We start from the raw sequence: 20,823 nt of genomic DNA, 5'->3' as shown, positions 1-20,823 counted from the left end.
TATCCTATTGCTGTATAAGAGAAAATTACGTCTTGTCCGGACGTGGATATGACTTTATGACCTGTGGTGTGAATGGCTTTTATGAACTGGTGCGGGGGGAGGGGGGAGGAAGATATGGGCTATGATTGGGATTTTCTGTGGCTAAATGATGTTGCAGTATCTGAATACATAAAATAAATAGCAGGTGTGAAGCTTTGGCACTTCCTAGCCTGGAGTGCAGCAAATGCTGGAAGGTGAGGAAGGGCTGAGTGCGTGTGTGCATCAGCTTCTTTAATGGAAACCAAGATTATGGAAGGCTCAGATGGTAATACACACAGAGCCAAGAAATATGTGTCTGTAGTAAATCATATAAAAGCAAAATGCTAGAGCCAGTTGCTCACTACCATTGGTTGCAATGCAATGGCTGAGGGAATAGCTTCTCTTCAGGAAAAGCTTTGTGTGACTTTGCTGTATCTGGAAGGGCCCCATCTGTGACTGGGAAAGCAGAGATATGGAGTAAAGCAGACAGCAGAACTTCAGCACTTCCCATACCTAAGAATAAATTGCATTTGAAAACATAAAAAGGCAATCATCCTTTTATGGAACTTGCATAGTCAAGGAAAGTGCAAACCTATCGAATGGAGCTGTATTCACCATATCTGGATTTAAATTGGTCCTTTTTTGTAAGACTGGGATAAGCCTCACCTTTTCTTTCAAAAAGTCTCAAAATTAGTCCAAAATACTGTCCTACTGCAGTTACAGTTTAGGTTGCTTGAGACTGTTTCGAAGGGAGGATTTTCTTCATTTCCTTGATTTCGTATTTCTTTCTCGCCATGCATAAGGAAGCTTATTTTTGTGCATCAAGATTTACAGGAAATGCTGCCAAACTTTCATTTCACACTGAAAAAGTTCCTGCCTGTCCAACTTGAGAGTGATATAGTAGGTGATAACATCGAAATTATAGGAATCATTAAAGATTGGATTAATCTCTGTAACTTTCAGTAAAGCCTATTAAAAAAATAATAGTGTATTGTACCACACTGTTCTTCTTAAAAATGATAAATGATCCTCATTTTTTGGCTAATACTAATTTCAAAATTTCATTCTTCTATTCAGCTTTATGGTTACCATAATCATGATGTTTTAATAGCTTTTCCCATAATAGCTACAGAGACCTTTTTAAGTGGCAGCACTGACTTTATGGACTTAAAAAAAAAAAAAATATCAAGAGAAGAGTTTTTTGTACTAAAAGGCAAAAGCAAGACAAAGACAAAATAGGATGGCAGAAAACAAGAGGACGTTATTTTGGTAAACCATATGGTCTAATTATAATAATTACTCATAGCAGTATTTCTGTTCAGCTTTCAGTAGCCCTTTTTTCTTTTGCACTTGCTATCATTTAAAGAAAGTTTACAATCTACAGTGTCTTTAGCTTTGTTTCTTGTCTCAGGCAGAGTGTTGTGTGGGCAGCACGGGAGAGACTTGTGCTTTAATAGTTTATCATCAAATGCGTTAGAAAAATGATGGGATCTGAACGTGATCAGGAAAGGCAGACCCAGGAGGGCTGCGTGCTTTGCCGAGCAAATCAAACAAAACCAAACAAGAAAACCCTAGACAAAACCCATGCAGCAAGGCAAAGTCATGCAACTTCTACTTTGCGTGTCTCATATTCCCCAGGGTGAACAAAGGCTCTGGGTTCCACATCAGCACCCCAGTGGACTCAGCTTCTTCAGAAAGGCAGCCATGGTGTGGCATGGGACTGCCAGGTCTGTTTCTCTGCTGGTGCCCTGGCAAGCAAGCAGATCAGGACATTTTTTCTTGGAGGGGGGAGAGTACAGAAAGAGTGTCTGCAGGCCAATAATAGAATTGAAAAGGCATATCTTAAATGTCCTAAATCTACATTCAAGTGGTTTGGATAATTTATTTCCTTTTTAATTGCTAAAGTTGACAGCAACTGCTGACTGCTCTAAATTTTCTTAAACTGTGTTAATTAGCCATGAAATAGTGGCAGAAGCCTTGGGTTCTATTTTTAAATATTCATTGACACTTTTATGAGATACAGGGTACATACTTGTGGTTAGTGCATTTGGTCCTGAAACCCATGCCTGAGCATCAGGGTTCATTGTAGAGCATGGGAGAAACACCTGGTATGAGAGAGTCTCTGAAAAGGGTGAAAGGAGTAAAGAAAAAAAGGCTTCTGGCTTCTTTTTTGGTATTGCTGACACACATGTTTAAGTAAAACAACTTTGCAAATAGGAACTCAAGTGAAAGGCTGTCTGTGGGGCTTTGAATCAAGACTGTTCCTGCCTGATGTTGCGTAGAAGGATGCTAAAGGTGTATAACCTGCTGCCATGTACTGCCTAGCATGTTCTCCTGCCTGTCACTAGCACAGAGACATAAATATTAACAATAAGTGTGCTGTGTTACCTCTGTGCAATTGAGCTTCTCCTGAAAGCCCCTACCACAGTGGCAGGGGATGGAGCATAAAGAGGTCAATGTTCCGCTGGTGTGCAGTGGACTTTCCTGCCACATATCTGGTCTGGGACTGATTCGCAGCTCTGTGTGTTTATGCCAATCGCTTCCACTGTCCTTCAAAGTCAAATCAAGCTTCTGCTAACACACCTGTTACCTCCACTGCTCTTCATGAGCCCAAATTTTCCATTGATTCCTTTGCAGTAGGTGAGTGATGGTAACTAATTTAGGATGCTCTTCCCCATCTCTGTTGTCTTTGCTGTGGACCAGTAGAACAAATACCTAGGAATTTGTGAGCTTATGCACAGAAACCTACAATCCACTTTCCTTCTTCTAGCATGTGCCTATGGTGGCAAATATTGGTATTTCAGGTACTCAAGTGTGTGTAACCCATCAGTATGAATTTGCATAGATGAAAAAGGCTCTTCTCGTAGTCAGCAGAGTAAGAAAAGTTTCGGGGTTGAATGTCTTCAGTCTGGTGATAGCTCAAGCCAGGATGCATAGACCATCTATACCAAAAACATACAAGTAATTTCATCTCCTGTCCTTGCTGATAATCATTACAGAAGTGAAGATTTGCCACCCAAAAGTCTCCACCTCATTCTGGTCTATCATGGAAATCCAGTTCATCAGGGCAATGAAGAGAAGTGCAGTACCAGAGCACAGCAGAGGTCTTTGCAGTTGAAAACCAGACTGGTGCTCTACTGCTGGCAGTGGGATTGCAAAATGTTTCTGCTTGCCTTTAAAAAAGGCAAATATGGGTCAGAAATCTTTAGATAATATTCTCTGTTTGAGAGACCTACTTGAACATGCTTTAAAGGGGAAAATGAAAGCATTGTAAGTTAGGCAAAATTACAAAGGGCCCCAAATTAGAAAGGAGAAGTTTGTAATAAATTCTTTGAGGATGTAGAGTCTAATGTGCAATTAGAGAACCATGAATTGCCTGTTCCTGCTCATTCTTTGTACTGAAAGACTCTGTCTGTAACTTCAGTAAATGTTTCAATCACATGCAGTCACCAGGAGCCATGTCAGGCTGTATTTTAAGTGTCTGTTTACACAGTTGTTACAAATTGCCTATGGGATGTGAACTGTCTATCACTTCCATAGCAATTAGTATGAGAAACCTTATCAAAAGAAATCCGACAAGTTTGAAAAGCCATAAATATTGCACTAGGATCTCTAAGGAAATCAAAGTGAGTTTGATATAGTATTTATTTACGTGTTGCTACACAAGCAAAAGCACTTATAGATGCTCCAGTCTATGTTATTCCCTGTGCTCTATATTCCATTAGTCCCACGTTATTTGAGAGAGAGAATTATCCAGAGGATTGTTTTAAATATTATATAGCGATAATGCACTGCTCCTACTATCTAATTCTGTGTAATTAGGACAGTTGTATTTTTCTGGGCAATGATTTGTTGTAATGAAAGGAAGGCAGAGATATAGCATCAGATTCTATGTTGTCAAATTAATAGAGTTTGAAGATGGCTTTTGAGGAGATTCTTGAGGAGATTGGTGTTCTGCAACCAAAGGAAATAGGTGTCTTTTTTCTCCCATGCATTGGGTTCATCTGTGTAGAAGAATCCCAGATCGTCACTATATGGTGCTTCCTTTGATCAGATCTCTTTACTATACGCACAACTTTACATTTGCCTTCTGCTCTCCTGTGACCTACTTAACCAGGGTTTCTACCTGGCACTCAGCTTAAATGACACAAATATTTAAGCCTTTTAGCTAAGGCAGAGGCTAGGAAAAGCTAGTACAACAATTATAAGATTGGAAAGCCTGTCTCGAAAATGAAGGCAGAAGGGCTCTTGATGGCTCTCACCAGCAAAGAGGCAGGAACTCTTTAAGCTAAAGGCATCATTAGCCCAGAAGCACATAGCTATAGACTAGTAATGGAAATATTTAACTTGAAAATCAGAGGGTTCTTAGCAACTGAAGTAATATCAACTTATAACAGAAAAGTAGGAGGCAAAAATTTGCTGCTTCTTAAGTATATTTATGAATGCAACTATGTAACTTCCTGGGGAAAGATAGGGTGGGACAGGAATTGTTGATCCAAAAAGACCGTCCCAGTTCCATGGGTTTTGTTGAGGAACATGTAGTCAATTCACCATCCCACAATCAATACAAAATGTTGTCCTGTTGCAGAGCTCAGGGGACTTCGGTGGAAACTTGCTATGCAAAGATTCATTCAAATTTAAATGCCTCTGTGCACTGCAGGGCCATGGTGTTTATTTGCCTATTGCTGGATGCTTCTGGAGGAGCAAGATAATTGTTCACCAAGAGTAAATAAAAAAAAGCAAACAACCAACTTAACTACTTGCAGAAAATAATAAGCCAGCTGAGAAGTGGTACCTTGTTTACTCTGAGTATCCTCTTGACATCAGCATGAGGTTACTTATAATTAGATGCACATGTGTAAATACGATGATTAGATATTCCCACATAAACATAATTATCATATCTTCCTAAAAGTCTAAGCAGGCATTTTGTAATCCTGTTGTTGAAAATAAATAAATAAAAGCCAACAATCTGCATTCAGCCTCTTACATATGTAAACAGTGGAACATGAGGGCAGAATATATTTTCCAAAGTACCTAATGGTAGTTGAGGTCAATTACAGTTATGACTCATTAGAGTATTAAAATAAGAATGCACTTTTTAGTATAATTAGTGTTCCCTTAGAAAACTACAGCAATCTTGTGTTCACTTTAGTTCTTAAAGGATTTTCAGGGTGTTTGGGCATTAGTTGTAGGCAAATATAGTAGGGTTGTTTTGCATTAACCTCACTTACAAACTCTGCAGCCACTTGCAGCATCTCACTTATTTTGTTATTGCTCAAAAAACTTCCAAAGATGCCTTATAAAACACAAAGTACTGTCTAACCAGTCATATCGAAGATTACAGCTGCTTAATTTAGTGTTCAATTTTTTGCCAATTCAGAAATTCCAAAGGAATAAAGTATAGAGTTTGTGATAACACACTTGGCAGATTCTCCTCCAAATTGTGTTTAAAGGAAAAAGAATTATTAAGAAAGAATAAAAGAAAAGTCATGAGTCAGGCTGAAACGTTCATGGCAAAAAGGTGAGATTCTTGTAAAATGCTTTCTATTCTGGATTGGAAGAACTTGAAGGAGCAACAAGAATATTAGATCTGTCTGTCGGCTTAGAAGTGTCACGGTTGGAAATTTATATTTGTAGCCATAAAGATAAGAACTTGCAAAACGTTTGCCTTGTTATCATTTTATGGACTGTGATATATCCAATTTTCCTAACCATAGGGGACAGGGAGAAACTAATTTTCAGGGCTGCAGCTCTGACTTGGGAAGGAGTCCAGCACTAGCCTGTGTCCCATGAGAACGTGTGTCCTGTCACTAAGGCTGGTGGTACCTTGTGCTTCCAGAGCTCACCTACGCGTGGATCTTCAATGAGTACCCGACCTTCGTACACCAGGACAATCGCCGTTTTGTTTCGCAAGAGACTGGGAATTTGTACATCGCGAAGGTGGAAGCTTCAGATGTGGGCAACTACACGTGTGTGGTGACGAACACGGTGACCAACAGCAGGGTCCTGGGTCCCCCCACCCCGCTTATCCTCAGGAATGACGGTAGGACTTAGAGGACGGGAACTGGGGGCTGGGGTTGGGAAGTTTTTTGTTTTCCCTGACTGGCTGTCACCCAACCATTAAGAAATGGCCTGAAATATTTATAGCAGAGAGATTTTTCCCTGTGGAGAGATTCAGTGAGGCTGGAGACCTCTGCTTTAGCTGTGGTTCAAAGTCACAGACAGTGGTGGAGTTTATGATGCCAAGGTTGCTCTTCCCAACACTGGAACAACTCTCAGTCTCAGGCAATAACTATAAAAGAAAAAACTAGTGACACTTAGCCAAAGACAGGAAATATTTGGATATGCTAGTTTTGCTCATTTTATGCAGCCCAAAAGAGAACAAAGGCACTTTGTTGTTTCGGTAAGTTAGCTTGGGCTGTATTTCCCAGCAGAATTAGTGCTATTTTTAGTTGCCTGTGGAATAATACAAAAAAGCAAGAAGAAGCCAAAAGAGGATTTCTAAATTTATCCAGACAATTGATTTGTATCGTTGTCATTTTTGAGTAGATAAGAAAAATAAATTTGTATGCTAATTTGCAATTAAAATTAATTAAAATTTGTCTGTTTAAAGGATAACAGTCATGACATTTGTGCCAGAAATAGAAATGCATTATTAGAAACTTCTTCTAGAAGAAGAGCCATTGTCACCTAGTGGTGTTTGACAAAAATTCCTTGCTTGTTAAATACGGGCTTGTTGCTGCCAGCCTCCTGCCCATAGCCATCCCCTTCACATTAACACAGTTCCTGCAGACAGGGAGTTTGGATGCATTGGTAATGGGAAAGTGCCACAGTTAGGCTGGGAGGGCTGATGAGAGCTGCTTATCCAGGGCTGTGCCAGATCTGCTCTCTGTTACAGGGCAGGCAGCATGTCAAAAAACACAGTGGTAGTAAATCTGTCCGTCTGAGTCCAGAATAAGTCATCTGATGTGTGAAGGATAAAGAGGTATATTTAAATTTGTCTCATAACAACATTTTCAGTGTTTCAAGAAGAAATATTTTTAAGTATTACATTAACAGGACTTTCATGCAAACCTTACCTAGCTGAAAGTGCTTCCATTTATCACAATCAAGCTCAATGTCTGCTCCTGTTCTGCGATGGGGCTGATGCTGGGAAGATTGCTAGGCAGCCTGATTGTAAAGTGCCTTGCCAAGGGCTTTACCCCAGTGCATCGCTCCTCCGCGCACTCTGCTTTATTTACAGGGACCGATTGCCTTCCCGAGGTAATTCACAGAAAGGTTCTCTGATCCTTTTGAAGTGCACTCTGCTGTTTATTAAAGATATGAAACTTTAATTGAACCTCTGAGGGGCTGGGGAATGTATTCCTGAGTTAAACAAGAAAGGTGCTGTTGTATCCGTAGAGCCAAAGATGGCTGTACTCAAAAGCTGAACACAGGCTAAATATGTATTTTAAAATAGGATTGTGCCAGTATTACAGACAAGTTTCATTTTAAAAATCAGCAGGTCTCCATTTTTCATTCCCCATAAAGTAATCCTGTAAAATCAAAATATAACATGCTATCACACTTGTAAAGAGAAATTATATATGTTGCTTTAGAAGCACAAACAACAGAAGTGAGTAGAATGTGAGGCACATTGGCAAATGTGTCTTGCTTATCTTTTGTCTTCATATCTGACATGTCCAGCATATCTTAATATATATGACATGCTATTTTCTTCACAATGCTATATCATTAAATTAGTAGGCTCAGAGGCTAGCTCATCAGCAATGAATGTTTCAGTTTCATTTAATTTCAATTAGTGAGTTAAGTGGGAAAAAATGCATAATGTACCTCTCCCAGTCAATGTACTGAGCTGCCACCCTGGCAGCCGTCTGGGCAGGCAGCAAGGTACCATGTCCGCAGGGCCCTCATGCAGCTCGGGAGGAGAGATGGGGGGTCCTTGTCCCCTGGCAGATCCTGAGTTATGGGGAGGTTGCTGCAGCTCTGAGGCCTCTCAGCCCTGGGCTATAGAGCTGGAGTCCCATCTGGGACAGTCTGCACTCCAGCAATGCATCCTTCATAAAATGGTCTGTTGCTGGAAGTTTCTAAGCTCTTGCTTGGCTGGCTTCATGTTGAAATACTTTTTGTGAATTTCAAACTAAATCAGATAATTTACAACAATATCCTTTTGAAATTCTGGTTTTCTCAAAAATCAAAGTTATTTTTAAACCGCAAAACATTTTTGCTGTCATGCAGAATTACTTGTGGGTCCCTGGAGTTAATATGTAGCCCCATTACTGTGAGAGAAGCAAATGGCGGAGTAAGGTATTATCTGAAAGGAATGCTGGTCACATAAGACTAAGAATAGTGTCTGTATTTGTTTTTTTAAATTATTTCGTACTGAGTTGAAGAGAGAAAAAGAGCTCTTTCCTTTTGTGCTGATGATAATCTCTCACTCCAGAAACTTTAAAAATTCACGATTGCAGAGCTGTAAGAAGAAAACAGAGTTCAGATGCTCACAGTTTGGCTGACCTGACCCTATGCTGTTTGATATCAAGAATTCCAATGGTTTTAACAGACAGGCATATGAATTACGTGGTGTGTATTCTTGCTGTAGCCAGTGTTCAACCTGCTTATCGAACTAACAATCAGTCCCCATTTGCTCAGAGCACTTGCCACTGCCAGGCTGGGCGTGCAAGACATCTGCAAGAACCCCGAGGTTTCTTTTCATATTTCTTCATCAAATTATGGCAGTAATTTTTCTAGACTGTCGTGAATCATTTAGGCTTTTTATGTTGAATACCTGCCATCTTTGTTGTGGTTATTTGACTGGAATGTAATCATCCTGGAAAACAGCTTTTCAGCATGTTTTTTTGAAGCGCTGCTTGCTTTACAACGCCAGGCTTTTGAGCTGTAATCTGTAAAAGGTGTAGGGAATGAAATCAGATCCTGTAGGCAGATTGCTTTACCCACCTGGGCCTTTTGTGCTCCTTTTTTTGCTTGTTTTCAGCTGCAAGGCTTCAGAGTTATAGATCTCCTGATGTTTGCAGCAGATTTTCGTAACCAGCAGTACATGCTCCTGTTGACAGAACTCAGGTTCCTTCCCTGTCGCTGTGCTGTGGAAGCAGAAGGTGCCTCTTATCCCATTAGTTATCCTCAGACAGCTTTTCCTCCTTGGAGAGGTAAATATCACAGAGGGTTACAGGATGGTGGTAGGAACAGACCGTGCCGAGGCAGCTGTCACAGTCAGTGTGAGCTCAAGCTCTGCTTCTACGGACAGAGGTTATCTGATGATGATAAATACAGTGTACTAAGTATAGTGTGTGCTGGGAAAAAGATGTTTTTCCTCTGTCCCTCTTAATTCTCTCCCACAACCGCACGCAGTCACCCCCTGCTTAAATAGTTTCATGTCGCTGTATGGATTTGTGGCAGTGACAATGCTTGCAGTGCAGGTGGATAACGTATTTAAATACAATATCGTGTAAGTGCAACAGTGCCCGAAACTGCACGTATTTACTTTATGACCTGTCCTCCTGAAATGTGCACCCATGTTCCAGCACATGTTTTTGGGAATGACAAGCAGCAATCCCTTTGTAAGTGCTAGTTTATAAGAGGAATAAATAAGAGAAGATATGGTTTTCTTCAAGGTGTCAATGTTTGGTTTCAGCTTGGGTTCTGGAGAATGGGAGTTAGTCCTGGTATTACCACCTGGTATGTCCCATTGTGGAGAAAGGGCTCTCTGAGATATTTCCATGTTGGAAAATATAATAAATAGTTAAACGTGTATGGTACCAAAGAATGACAGTTATCCTAAAGCCTGAAGTAAGTTGTCCATTAGGATTGTAGTGCTTACTGCAGCTCAGAAGAAAACAGGTTTAACTTTGATTGCCAGAGAAGCCACCTGGCAGCTTGGTGAGGGATGGACTGGAAGAGAAAAGGCAACAAACCTGCAATACTGTCTCCTCTGTTCAATACAAACATGGAGTCTTAGCACTGTTCTCCCCTGACAGGCAGTGGGTACCCCGGGGGCTGTCCCCACTGTTACTGCAGCACCTTTGGGGCCCTCTTGGCTACGCCAACCTTGCAGCAAACACCAGGCAAAGCCTGTTATGAGCACCCAGGTGTTGAGAGCCTCTGCTCTTGCAGTACTTTACTTCTTCTCTTTAAAATGCATTTAGGATTTTTTACATCAGCATTAAAACAGTAATCGTATGAAAGAATTGAAATAGTTCTGGAATAAAATTACCATCAGTGGCAGCTGTGTGGGCCAATTAAACTTTAACATTTCACAGGTGTTGTCAGGAAATGCGTATCATCTCCTCAGACAAATTAGCTTGCTTCTGAATTCCTGGGACTTTCATCCAAAAGCATGTTTTTAAGCCTTGAAATTGGAAGAAAAAAATAGGAAAGCCTCTGAAATGCAAACACATAAAACATCTGATGTGCCATGAAGATGGGACTGTTCTCATGGATTTTGCTTGTTGAGGACTGGTTGGTAGCTGGCCCATCAGTGAGCTACTTGACAGGGGCAAGGTGGCTCCTTGCCCCAGCTCCCTTTCTCCCATGTTATTTGGTCACTGTGTTGTTTCCCACACTCTGGCTGGCTGCCAGCAGAGCCCGCAGAGCTTTTAGAGGAGCTGCATCTCCTCTGCTCACATGCCTGGGTTGTAATAGGGCAGGTGGTGGCTGGTTGCACAGGCATCAAGCTCTTCACCTCTGATGGTCAGACATCAAAGTGTAATGGAGACCGTAGTTTCTTCAGGTAAGTCTCCAGCCTGAAAGCCAGCATCTTCCACAGTGAGACAGCTGCCTGCATCTAGTCAGACTTTCATGCAAAGCATATCCTCAGATCTTCCTTTGCCAGATTTGCAGTCCTCATTGCAGAACATGGAAAAGCTCTTCTGTGAAAAGGTCCTAATAAGTTCTAGTATCAGCAACACAATGCTGCTGCTCCCAAATGTTACACTCAGCCTTGCCCTTGGGCACCACTGGGCAATACCGGCTCTTGGCTTGGCTGAACTTCACCCAGCAAGTGTTTAGCTTGGAGTCTGGAGAAATTTAGGCGGGTTTGCAAAGATTTAGTGTGTCACAACCGGGAGAACAGAGAGCATTTGTAATAGACATTTCCAGCCCTTCAGGGCTGCAGTGTTAATGTGCAGAGGGCTGAAGAGCCAGCATGCCTCATAATTCTTGTTTGTACAGTTTGTGAATGCTGGAGCGTTGATGCAGACTCATGGGTTTCCTGCTGTATGTGCTGGCCAGGACATAACTATAGAAACAGTGTTCATATTACTAATAAATGTGTTGAATTTTGATGACTGATGATGTGCAGCAGCTCCTTTTTATATAAGGTAACAGCAGTGCTTATTTGCAATTAAGGGTTGGAAGAAAGATGATGTAACCTGCTATTGCACCAGAACAGGTAATACACAGGTCAGCAAGTAAAGGTAGGCTTGATGTAAGCCTCATACTGAGCATTTTCAACTTTAAAACTCTTTAACTGTGGAAAAAGTAAAGAAAAAGAGGCTTTTCTTGCATCCTCTTTGCAAAGCAGGTGGGCAAAAAGGAGCATTGCAGTCACAAGCAGCCTGGACTTACCTGAATCTCTCAGTGAAATCATGCTCTCACATTTCTGTGTTACCTGTGCTCTCTCATTCCTGTATTTGTGCATTCTGTTGGCATTCCTCTGGTCTGATCCAGCACCGCTCCTGACTTGCAGCCTGTGCGCTACTCGCCTGCCCCCCACTTGGCCAACATCCAGGAAGCGCCGCACAATTAAGATTTAAACTGCAATCATCAATTAGCTGATAATCACTATTGGTGAAATTATATGTGCTGGTTTTAAGACAGTGCAGTGACTAGAAACGTAGCCATTTATCATAAATATAATGGCCTTTTTATGTGCACAAATTTTTAAACACAATTCATAAAGAGGCTGCTACGATACATGATTTATTGGAGCAGTAAAAATAAAGAAATTACCCAAAGAGTCTGATCTGTGCGTATCTAAATCCTTGAAGTTAATAGAAGCCTCGATTAGCTCCAGTGCTTTTAAAACTTTTTCTAATGGCTATTTGTTCCGCATTTTGTTTTCTAGAAGGTGGTGAACCTCCCTTATTATTGCTTTCCTTATTTCACAAGTTACCTGCAACAATCCTGAATATTCAAAACCAAAAAGTAACAGAGCCATGAAGAAATTTTAATCTTTGGCAGATGGTGTGGAGCGCTGGTTCAGATTTTCCTCTGGCAGTAAATGGGAAAAGAGCCCACACTACACGGCTGTTAGAAACAGGCCATGTTTAAAATGAATGGATTAATTGGGCAAGTAATGATGTATAGAACAGCTCTGTGCTAGCACGGGAACACTTGCAAATTTATTGCAAAAATTCAGCCAAGCTTTAGCATCTATTTTATGTTCGCAGGGGTGATGGGGGAGTATGAGCCGAAAATAGAAGTGCAGTTCCCAGAAACAGTTCCATCTGCAAAAGGAACAACGGTGAAACTGGAGTGCTTTGCCTTGGGGAAGTAAGTTTTGATCCATTATTATTATTCCTCCAGCTTCTCACTTTCATAGTGCTGTATTGTAGAGTTTTCAGGATTTCCGAATCATTCACTTTCCTCAGCAGGAGTGCATTTGTAACAAAGGGCTTGGGGAACAGGGGCTTTGCTTACCAAAACTATAGTCTTCCTTTCCCGAGGAAGAGAGAACACATAACTTACTTTGTAAAGATGTGTTTGTGCTTCTCCTGTTTTGAGATTTCGTGCCACACTTAAAACGTGTCTCTTCTTTCTAGAGTAAACTCTGGCAATATTTTCAAAATAAAAATGTGGGACTGGTAGGAAAACTGACGTATTGCCACAGCAGAACCCCAAATTCCTCTTTGTCAAAACAGCATTTTAATAATCCTTTCATATGAAGTATTAGTAAATTTAATAATATTTATTGCTATTTTAATAATATAGTCTCCTGCTTTTAAGACTATGCATGCAATGCACCATTGGTGTTAAGTTGTTCCAACAAGAACTTATCAGGACAAGACCCATAGCTTTTTCTGGAAGTCTTATTTTGCTTTTTTTCTCTTGTTTAGCCCAGTTCCAACAATTAGCTGGAGGAGAGCGGATGGGAAGCAGATACCCAGAAAAGCCAGGAGACACAGATCAAGTGGACTTCTTGAAATCCCAAATTTTCAGCAAGAAGATGCTGGACCCTATGAGTGTGTAGCTGAAAACGTGCGAGGGAAAAATGTGGCACGAGGACAACTGACATTTTATGGTAAGCAGACTGCCTGCTTTCAGGGGGTTTTATTGTATCAAATGCAATATGCAGTAAATATTTTGTAAGAAAGTCATTTTGGGGAGTATTTTTAAAATTACTTTCTTCTACAAACCACACATCTCAGAAAGGTTGTGATTTGAAATAAAACCTGTCTGAATGGTGCATATTAATTGAGAATCAGTGCAGTTGGAATAAAAGTGCATAGCTGGAAGGACATTGGCATGGTAACGTGCAGAAAACACTTCCAAATGGCTCATGTGCTTTCTCGTGACTGTGAGGATGAAGTAGGTATTCTGGTGGAGAATAGTGGTGGCTGCAACTTGGGATTTATTCCGTATGCGTTGCCCCAGCTAGTGTTAATAAATGTTAATTGCTTGCAAGCAATTAAGGACTGCTTTCAAGAGGAGCCACTGGTTGCGCAGCCTAGAAACTTGGGATTTAACACTGTTGGAGCCTGTTCACACAAAGACTTACTACACATGCTCTTCTTGCACTGAAGTCAGAGTCATTGATCCGGGCACATAAAAATGTAAAACTTCATAGGCGTTCTGCGTTAAGTAGATGTGTGTACCTCTAATCCTGATAAAAGGATCTGCCTGTCCCCAAATTTCTGCTGGAAATAGCCCCATCTTGCAAATTAAATGCAAATTAAATGCTTCTAGGAGATTATTAAAAGCAAATGAAATGCTTCTAGGAGATGAACCAAGCTTGCAGGGTGAAAGTTTTACCTGTTCTGAGTTACCGTGGATTTACTTGCATAAAGGTGAACAAGAGCCACAGATTGGGGTTGTAGGGGTACGAATGGGCTGTTGGGTTTGGTCCTTAGTTTCTGTTTGGTATTTTCTGGAGGGGCTGCAGGTTACATATCCCACATTGCAGGTGTGCAGAGACCTCCCCACCATCGTAAAGGTCTTTTTTTGTTGCTGCCCTGTTACTGTCTTCAGGAGCTTTATAATGTTGTTCCTTATGGAACACATGGAGAGAAATTTCTCCCCCAAACGCTCCTGAGGGCCTGACTTCTGTCAGCAGAGAAGATTGGGCTGAACTCCAGAGATGGGAAGAATGTTTTTGGTTTATAATAAATTTGCCACTGAGAAAGAGTTTGTGAACTAACCTTCCTGGCAAAACTGGATTGATTTTTTTTTTCTTTTTCTTAAGCATTTACAGGAATTGGAAATATTCCTAAAAGACATTTCATTTAGAAATCAGAACTTTTGAGGCTTGCATTTCAAATGAACACTTCTCCTTTTAAAATATAAAATGAGAAAACATTAAAAAGGAGCGAAGTAGCAAGAACAAAGTGAAATCTTTCATGTTAGAAAAGAATCTGGGGTTAATTCAAACTCTTTTCTTTTTTTAATTACAAGATTTGAAAATTTCTTTTCCTGTTCATCAAACAATGCATGTTTCTCCTGATTTCTCCCATGTGGACAGTAAATGAAAAGCCTTATCAGTCGTACAGTTTTGTTCAACCTACAGCCAAACCTGCCTTCCTTCAAGGCAGTAAATCAAGCCTTTGTTATAATCCCACCATAGCATACATTGTTATAATCTAATTGCTGTAATGAATTTACCAGTCTGGATCCCATAGCTGGAGGACAGCAGATCCTACACAAAAGCTGACACTGTGGCTAATGCTTTTCTTCATGTGAGCAGAGGAGCTCCCTATGGAGAGGTGCTAGCCTGCCACCTCTGCTGGTTACTGGTTTTAAAGATAATTGACTGAAATAGCATCCTTGTCTCGAGGAAGATGAGTTACTGGTTGATAAGTATTCAGCTTTCAAGGAGTGTGTTTTCAGTTTTCAAGGAGTGTGTTTGCAGATCTCTTACAAAAAATCTGCTTTCTGTAAGCTAGGCTGTGGAGCTTCACATAGCAACGCCTTTTTTTTAGGGAAAGTAACTTACTGTAAACATCTTACACAAATATTTGAAATAGGAAGAAAGTCTTTTTCCTTGATCATTTTTCTTTTTAAAGCTGAGAAGGGTTATTGAAATACAGCTGTTGCGTTGAGCAGAGCTTTTCAGGTTGCTTTTGGCAGGTCGGGTAGGGCACCCAGAGAAGAAGGATACGATACGGGTGGTTGGATGTGCTGTCTCCACACAGTGACATGCTCTGTCATGATGCATGCCCCGGAGATCACAATCTGGCTCTAATGGTGTGACTCGTTTAAACCCAGTTATCTGTGTCTTTGCATAGCAGAAAAGAAAAAGGAAAAAAAGAAAAAGAAAATGAAATTCAAATTTGCCTGTTCACTGTAGATAACCCAGCGCTGCCTTCGTTGTCAGCTTCTTTCAGTGTTCCTGGAAGTTGTCAGGGAAGGTTGACTTTTGCTGTATTTCATTCTTGTATCAATGTTTATTTTTTTCCTCTGTTAGCATATCAGTGACATTGAAGTTGTTTGACATTCTTGTTGCAGCAGGAAAGGTTAATTAAACTTGCAAGATCTGTTCTTCCTCCGTTTTCTGTGCTTTAAGCCCATGCAACAGGGTGTATTTTATTGCTCTCCAAAAGCATTTGTTCTGAGTGCTGTATGTCCCACTTGATAGATAGACCTTCACGATAGAAAACATGTTAATGTTAACGCAATTACAGAGACTTATACCTGCTTCCTTGGCTATTATAACCCTGAATGATATATCACTTGTTTTCTTGCCATAAGTCTTGTTCTGTCTGCCATTCCTAACCAAATACCACCTACCTCAAATCAGCAAATTAAACTGCAAAACGTCTTCTTTTCCACCTCATTTAACAGCCATAAATGCATGTTGCACTGTGTTCCTGACTTTGCAGCTTGTTCCCCGCAGATTTAACCCCATGCCAGTTAAATCCCTCTGGTTGGGGCAGGTGAGGTCCCCAAAATGAGCCAGCACTGGCACAGCCGGAGCATACAGCACCACCTGCACCAACACCTCTGCTTCGAGTGCCTGCTCTTCCCTTGAACTCTGCAGTGAGGGTCCACCACACCATCAGCTGTGTGTTTTGATCCACAGCATTTCGGAAGCATTCCCATTGACCTGATGCTATTTTTAATCTGGCTGCTCATAAATTTTAAATTTGATAAATCTCTGTGAGGCCAAGATTTATTGAGCAAAAAGCAATGCCAACCATTTTTTTTTTCTTTTGGCAGAAGTACAGTAAACAGATTACAGTAGCTAGCTAATTTAAAAAGAAATTGCCTTTTCGTTCATAAAACCAGCATCAAGGAGATGCTTATTTATTATCATTGTGGATGTTGTTTCATTCATGTTAAGTTTAGATGCCATTTGAGTCAGATCTTTTGTCAAACAGTCGCAGCCCAAAGGTTGTCCTGAGCATGGATCAACAGGCAACGGGCAGATGCACAAGCCCAACAAACTCAAGGCATTGTTGTGGCTGCTAACCCCTGTGCTCAGAGCCTTTCTCACGATGGACAAGAGCCCCACTGCTTCTCTACAGCTCCACTCATGTGCTTTGGCCAGGTTCTCCCTGGTGACCCTTGTCAAAGGTCTCTGTACCACCACACCAGCACATTGCTGTCCTGGACTTTTTAAAAACACGAGTGTGTTTTTTTTAATGCAAAATGTGAAATGAGGTGGTTGTGCCAGTGCCTACTCCTTGGGCTCTGCTTCAGTGTGCGTTTACACTTTCCTGTATTGACTCCCTCTGATGAGACAATGCAACATCTTGATATCCCCCACCCCAACAGCATATAGAGACTGAGTAACAAAAAACAGCAAAAATAGTTGTCTCTCCAAATACAAGCATGATAAATGGGGCTGGTGGTGAGAAGACAAAGAAAGCAGCTGCTCAAAGAGAGGCTGCTCTGCCATGCAGATAGGGCTGCTAGGCTGGGGACAGGCACCCCAGTACAGGCTGAGGAGCTGCACCACCCCTGGGAGCGTTTGGCTGCCAGAATTGTGACCAAAACCATGCAATTTGGCATTGGGCTTTCCAGTCAGATCAACACTGTCTTACATGGCATCATCCGCTCCCTACCCAGCACTTTGCTGGCAAGCCAAGGCAAGGAGGAAAAAATTGCAGTTAAAATGGTTTCTAAAAGTGTCAGCGCAGCAGCATCCGCATTAGCAGAGAGACGCACTTATTTGTAACTAATTACGGTTCTTTGCAGCATTTTGTAAGATATTCAGCAGAAGCCATTTAATTGGCTGGACCGCTTTTCAGATTAAATACTTCTCGAATCAAAGTCCCACCAGGAATTTATGTGGCTCCTTAATTTTGCACTGAAAAGAGCTTCCCTTTCATCAGTGGGCCTGTGTTTTATTTGTGCAAAAGCCACTTTATGCCACTCTATGAAACAACCTCAAATGTAAATTGTATTATGCTCTTCATTATGGTTAGAGGACTAAAAAGGAAATTTGCATAAGTGAAAATCAGGCAGTTGTATGTCTCTATTCAGTTTAGGTCCCAGATCACAAATAATTTGCTGAAAATTCAAAGCCACTTGAAATAAAATGAGTTTCTGGACTGATAAAAACACAAGAAAATTCACGTGATTGGGACAAGTATATATTATTATTAATTACAATTTTGCATGTCTCACTAGAAAACCCGGTTTGCTGCCTGTTATACAGATACACGGCCAATTGATTTCTCATCTTCAAGCATCTCCCTGTTCATTTTATTCAAAGTTCTCAAATCCTGTGTCATCGCAGAATATTGTGCCAATTTAACTCTTGGTTAACCACCACTTAAACTCTTGGCAACAGCTAAATCCGTCCTTCCAGAAATGGGCAATTGGCCTTCAGAGCAACTGTTGCAGTGCCCAATCTCACTTGGTTACACTCACCCTGGAGAAAATCACTGCTCGGAGGGAATCTTGACTCCTGCCAGTAGAATATGTGCCTTCTCAGTCTTTATTGTGGGTGGGAATAACTCTGAGTTTTTAATAAGTTTCTGCCCAAGGGAATTCTTGCATCCGGAACAGGTTTCTGCACAGAGAATAGACATGTTTCTCCTCCACTTTTCCTTTTCCAAGGAATTGCTGGAAACCTGCTTATAAAGAAATCAGTGTTTAGGATATTCAGAAAAACTGCTCAAATTATTATCATTTTGGCTTGAAAAATAGCTCTCCAGCAGGAGAAGCAAAAATACAAATAGGCATGAGAAATGAAGTGTAAAGTCTACTCATAGAGCACCCCACACCTCCTTCACTCCCCTGGGTAGCTGCAGTCTGGAGCTTCCCGGATAAAAAATAACTAAATCCCTGAGGACTATGAATGGGCCTGTAATACCTACAGTCCTTCGGTGTCCAGCATGACTGGGAAGAAAGTCATGTAATGGTGCAAAATAGCTTCTGGAACAGGAGCTGATTAAAAGGTAGGGAAAATTTAAATATTTTTATCAGCTAGGCTAATTTCTTCAAATTGTTCCTCTATATCTTTTCCTCTGATATTTAATATTTTAGTCCCAGGCAGAACTCCCAGAACTCCCAACTGGTTCATGTTGGTTAGTCTTCCAGAGAGGCAGAACGGGGACATCCTGCTCAGGTGGTGAACCTTCCAAAGATGCAGACAAATGGAGGTGCAGCATTCAAGCAAATTTGGTGGAGGATTTGCACAGCTTTGAGGTTGTATAGATTTCAAATAGTCCTTAACTGGCAGTAGAGGTCAGGATGAAGGGATTAGGAGGAGGAAAGGAAAAGAAGAAGTGGTAATTCAGTCTGGTTTCACATTCCTGGGATCGTTGGTAAGGATAACAAATTAGGGACATAAGGGTGTTGTTTACTGAAGCTATATCCCCATTTGGACCAGAATGACGCATGCACTTGTCTGCACAAACCTTATACACTGGCTGCATTCTTTATTTATAATTACTCATCTATTTTTCCCATCTGTTTTTCTTGCTTCTTATGCTTCGCTTTCTGGTGTTTAGAGTTTTCTGATCCTGGGCTCAGTCTCAATCTCCTTAGAATAGATATAGTAATGGACAAGTCATTCAGCCTTTCATCTGCCATTAATGATGAATTACACAGCCTGTGCTAGGTCATCAGCTGCTATAAATTGGCTTAGGAACACTGAAATCAATATACACCGACCGAGAATTGGATTCTGTATATGTATTAGTACCTCATTTGCTTTAGTCTTTTTGGTTGTTTTGAACTCACAGACAATTTCTAAGTCCTACGGATTTATTTCTGGTTTATTTCTCACATTGTTCCCATAATTCTTTGCATTTTTTACTCATTTCTGATGTGATGCATCATCACCAACACTGTTAGCTCATTTCCAAATGCCTTTTAGGATGTGATTTCTGGTCCAGCTTTCTAGTGTCTACTTATGCCTTTCAGTTTATTACAATGAAAGACAAAATCATTCTGGATTTTTTGGTTTTAGAATAGTAAGAGTATATTTGAGCATACTGTCCTAGTCACCTGGTTTAAAATGTCCCGCTTTGTGTTGGTGGACTGTAAGGCGATTAAAGGTAAACAGTTTTTTTCCAAACTATTGCCATCATTTTTCTTCCACCCCCCCTGAGTACAAATCCAGACAGCTCTCATCTCCTAGGAGGGGGATATTTTTTCTTTAAACCAATCCTGATATAAAAGTCATGCTTATATTTCAAAGCTTTTTCTTCCACTTTATAGATTTAGCATATGAATTTTTCTTGCAACTCAGATGAATTCTTAATCAGCTTCCATGTAATTTTTTTCTTTAGTACCATATTTTTCCTCAATATGTTTCCAAAGCCAGTAATATCTAAGTACTCCAAGTAGGCCCAAAATAGTTCCAGACCATTTTCATATGAAAGAATTCATCTTTGGTCAGCACCACTGAAATGATCTGAAGGATTTCTTTCTAGAACACTACTACCAGTCAGAAATTAAACCTTGTCATTATCTCAAATAATGTCACTATGCCAGAAAATGTTGTAGCATGGAGCCAGTTTCATATCCTTCTTTGAATTACTTTAATTATCGTGCTTGAAATCTTGTGTCGTATTACCATGGCTTGGTATTATCCCCAATGGGAGGCTGTCAAATTTCATTATATTATGGCAACTCTCATTTGGTGGCTCAAACATATTTGCTGCATGAACCAACCCTTGTGTATTACTCAAGATTAAGTTAAGAGCGTGCCTGCTATTCTCTGAAATGAACTGTTGAAAGGAGAGGTTGACCTAATTAGAAAACTCTCCCAAGGAGCAGCAGAGAACGAAGCTCCTGTGAAACAAAGGGATCCTCTGGTTTTCACTGAGAATTTTTTTTTTTTTTTGACCTATTATGCTCATTCTGTACTTGTCTGCATCATAAATGGCTTTAGGACAGAAAGCTTAACCAGTTAAAATAACTGGAGGGGTAAAGAGCAGCGCATGGTGCAAGGCTGCATCTCACGGGTGCTGCAGAAAAGGCTAAAACGAATAGTAGGGGTGGCAGCTTCCAGTGCTGCATGTTGCTGTCTCAGCACTGTTACTTAGGGCAGGAGCTCAGATGTGCAGCCTGAAATGTACCCGAGAAAGACTGGACAGGTAAAGTCCTGTTGAGTGAGAATTTTCCCTCTTTAGGGGAGTCTGCCTGGAATAAGGGTAAATACTGAATTTTCTTCCT

At 40.8% G+C, this 20,823-nt stretch overlaps 1 protein-coding gene across 1 annotated transcript in view; it reads left to right on the top strand.

The window, feature by feature from the left end:
* The window catches only part of LOC104411562 (contactin-4-like), a gene marked incomplete at its 3' end in the record, with an annotated part of 85,013 nt that overhangs the window by 36,776 nt on the left and 27,414 nt on the right, over positions 1-20,823 (top strand). Inside the window, exons 4-6 of the mRNA XM_010022012.1 lie at positions 5,861-6,064; positions 12,426-12,528; positions 13,092-13,276. Of these exons, the coding sequence (XP_010020314.1) occupies positions 5,861-6,064; positions 12,426-12,528; positions 13,092-13,276 (492 nt within the window). The remainder of the gene's footprint in view (positions 1-5,860; positions 6,065-12,425; positions 12,529-13,091; positions 13,277-20,823) is intronic.

Source organism: Nestor notabilis, unplaced genomic scaffold, assembly GCF_000696875.1.
Source record: "Nestor notabilis isolate BGI_N333 unplaced genomic scaffold, ASM69687v1 scaffold26680, whole genome shotgun sequence".
Classification (NCBI taxonomy): Eukaryota; Metazoa; Chordata; class Aves; order Psittaciformes; family Psittacidae; genus Nestor; species Nestor notabilis.
This window is presented reverse-complemented; position numbering and strand designations above follow the sequence as displayed.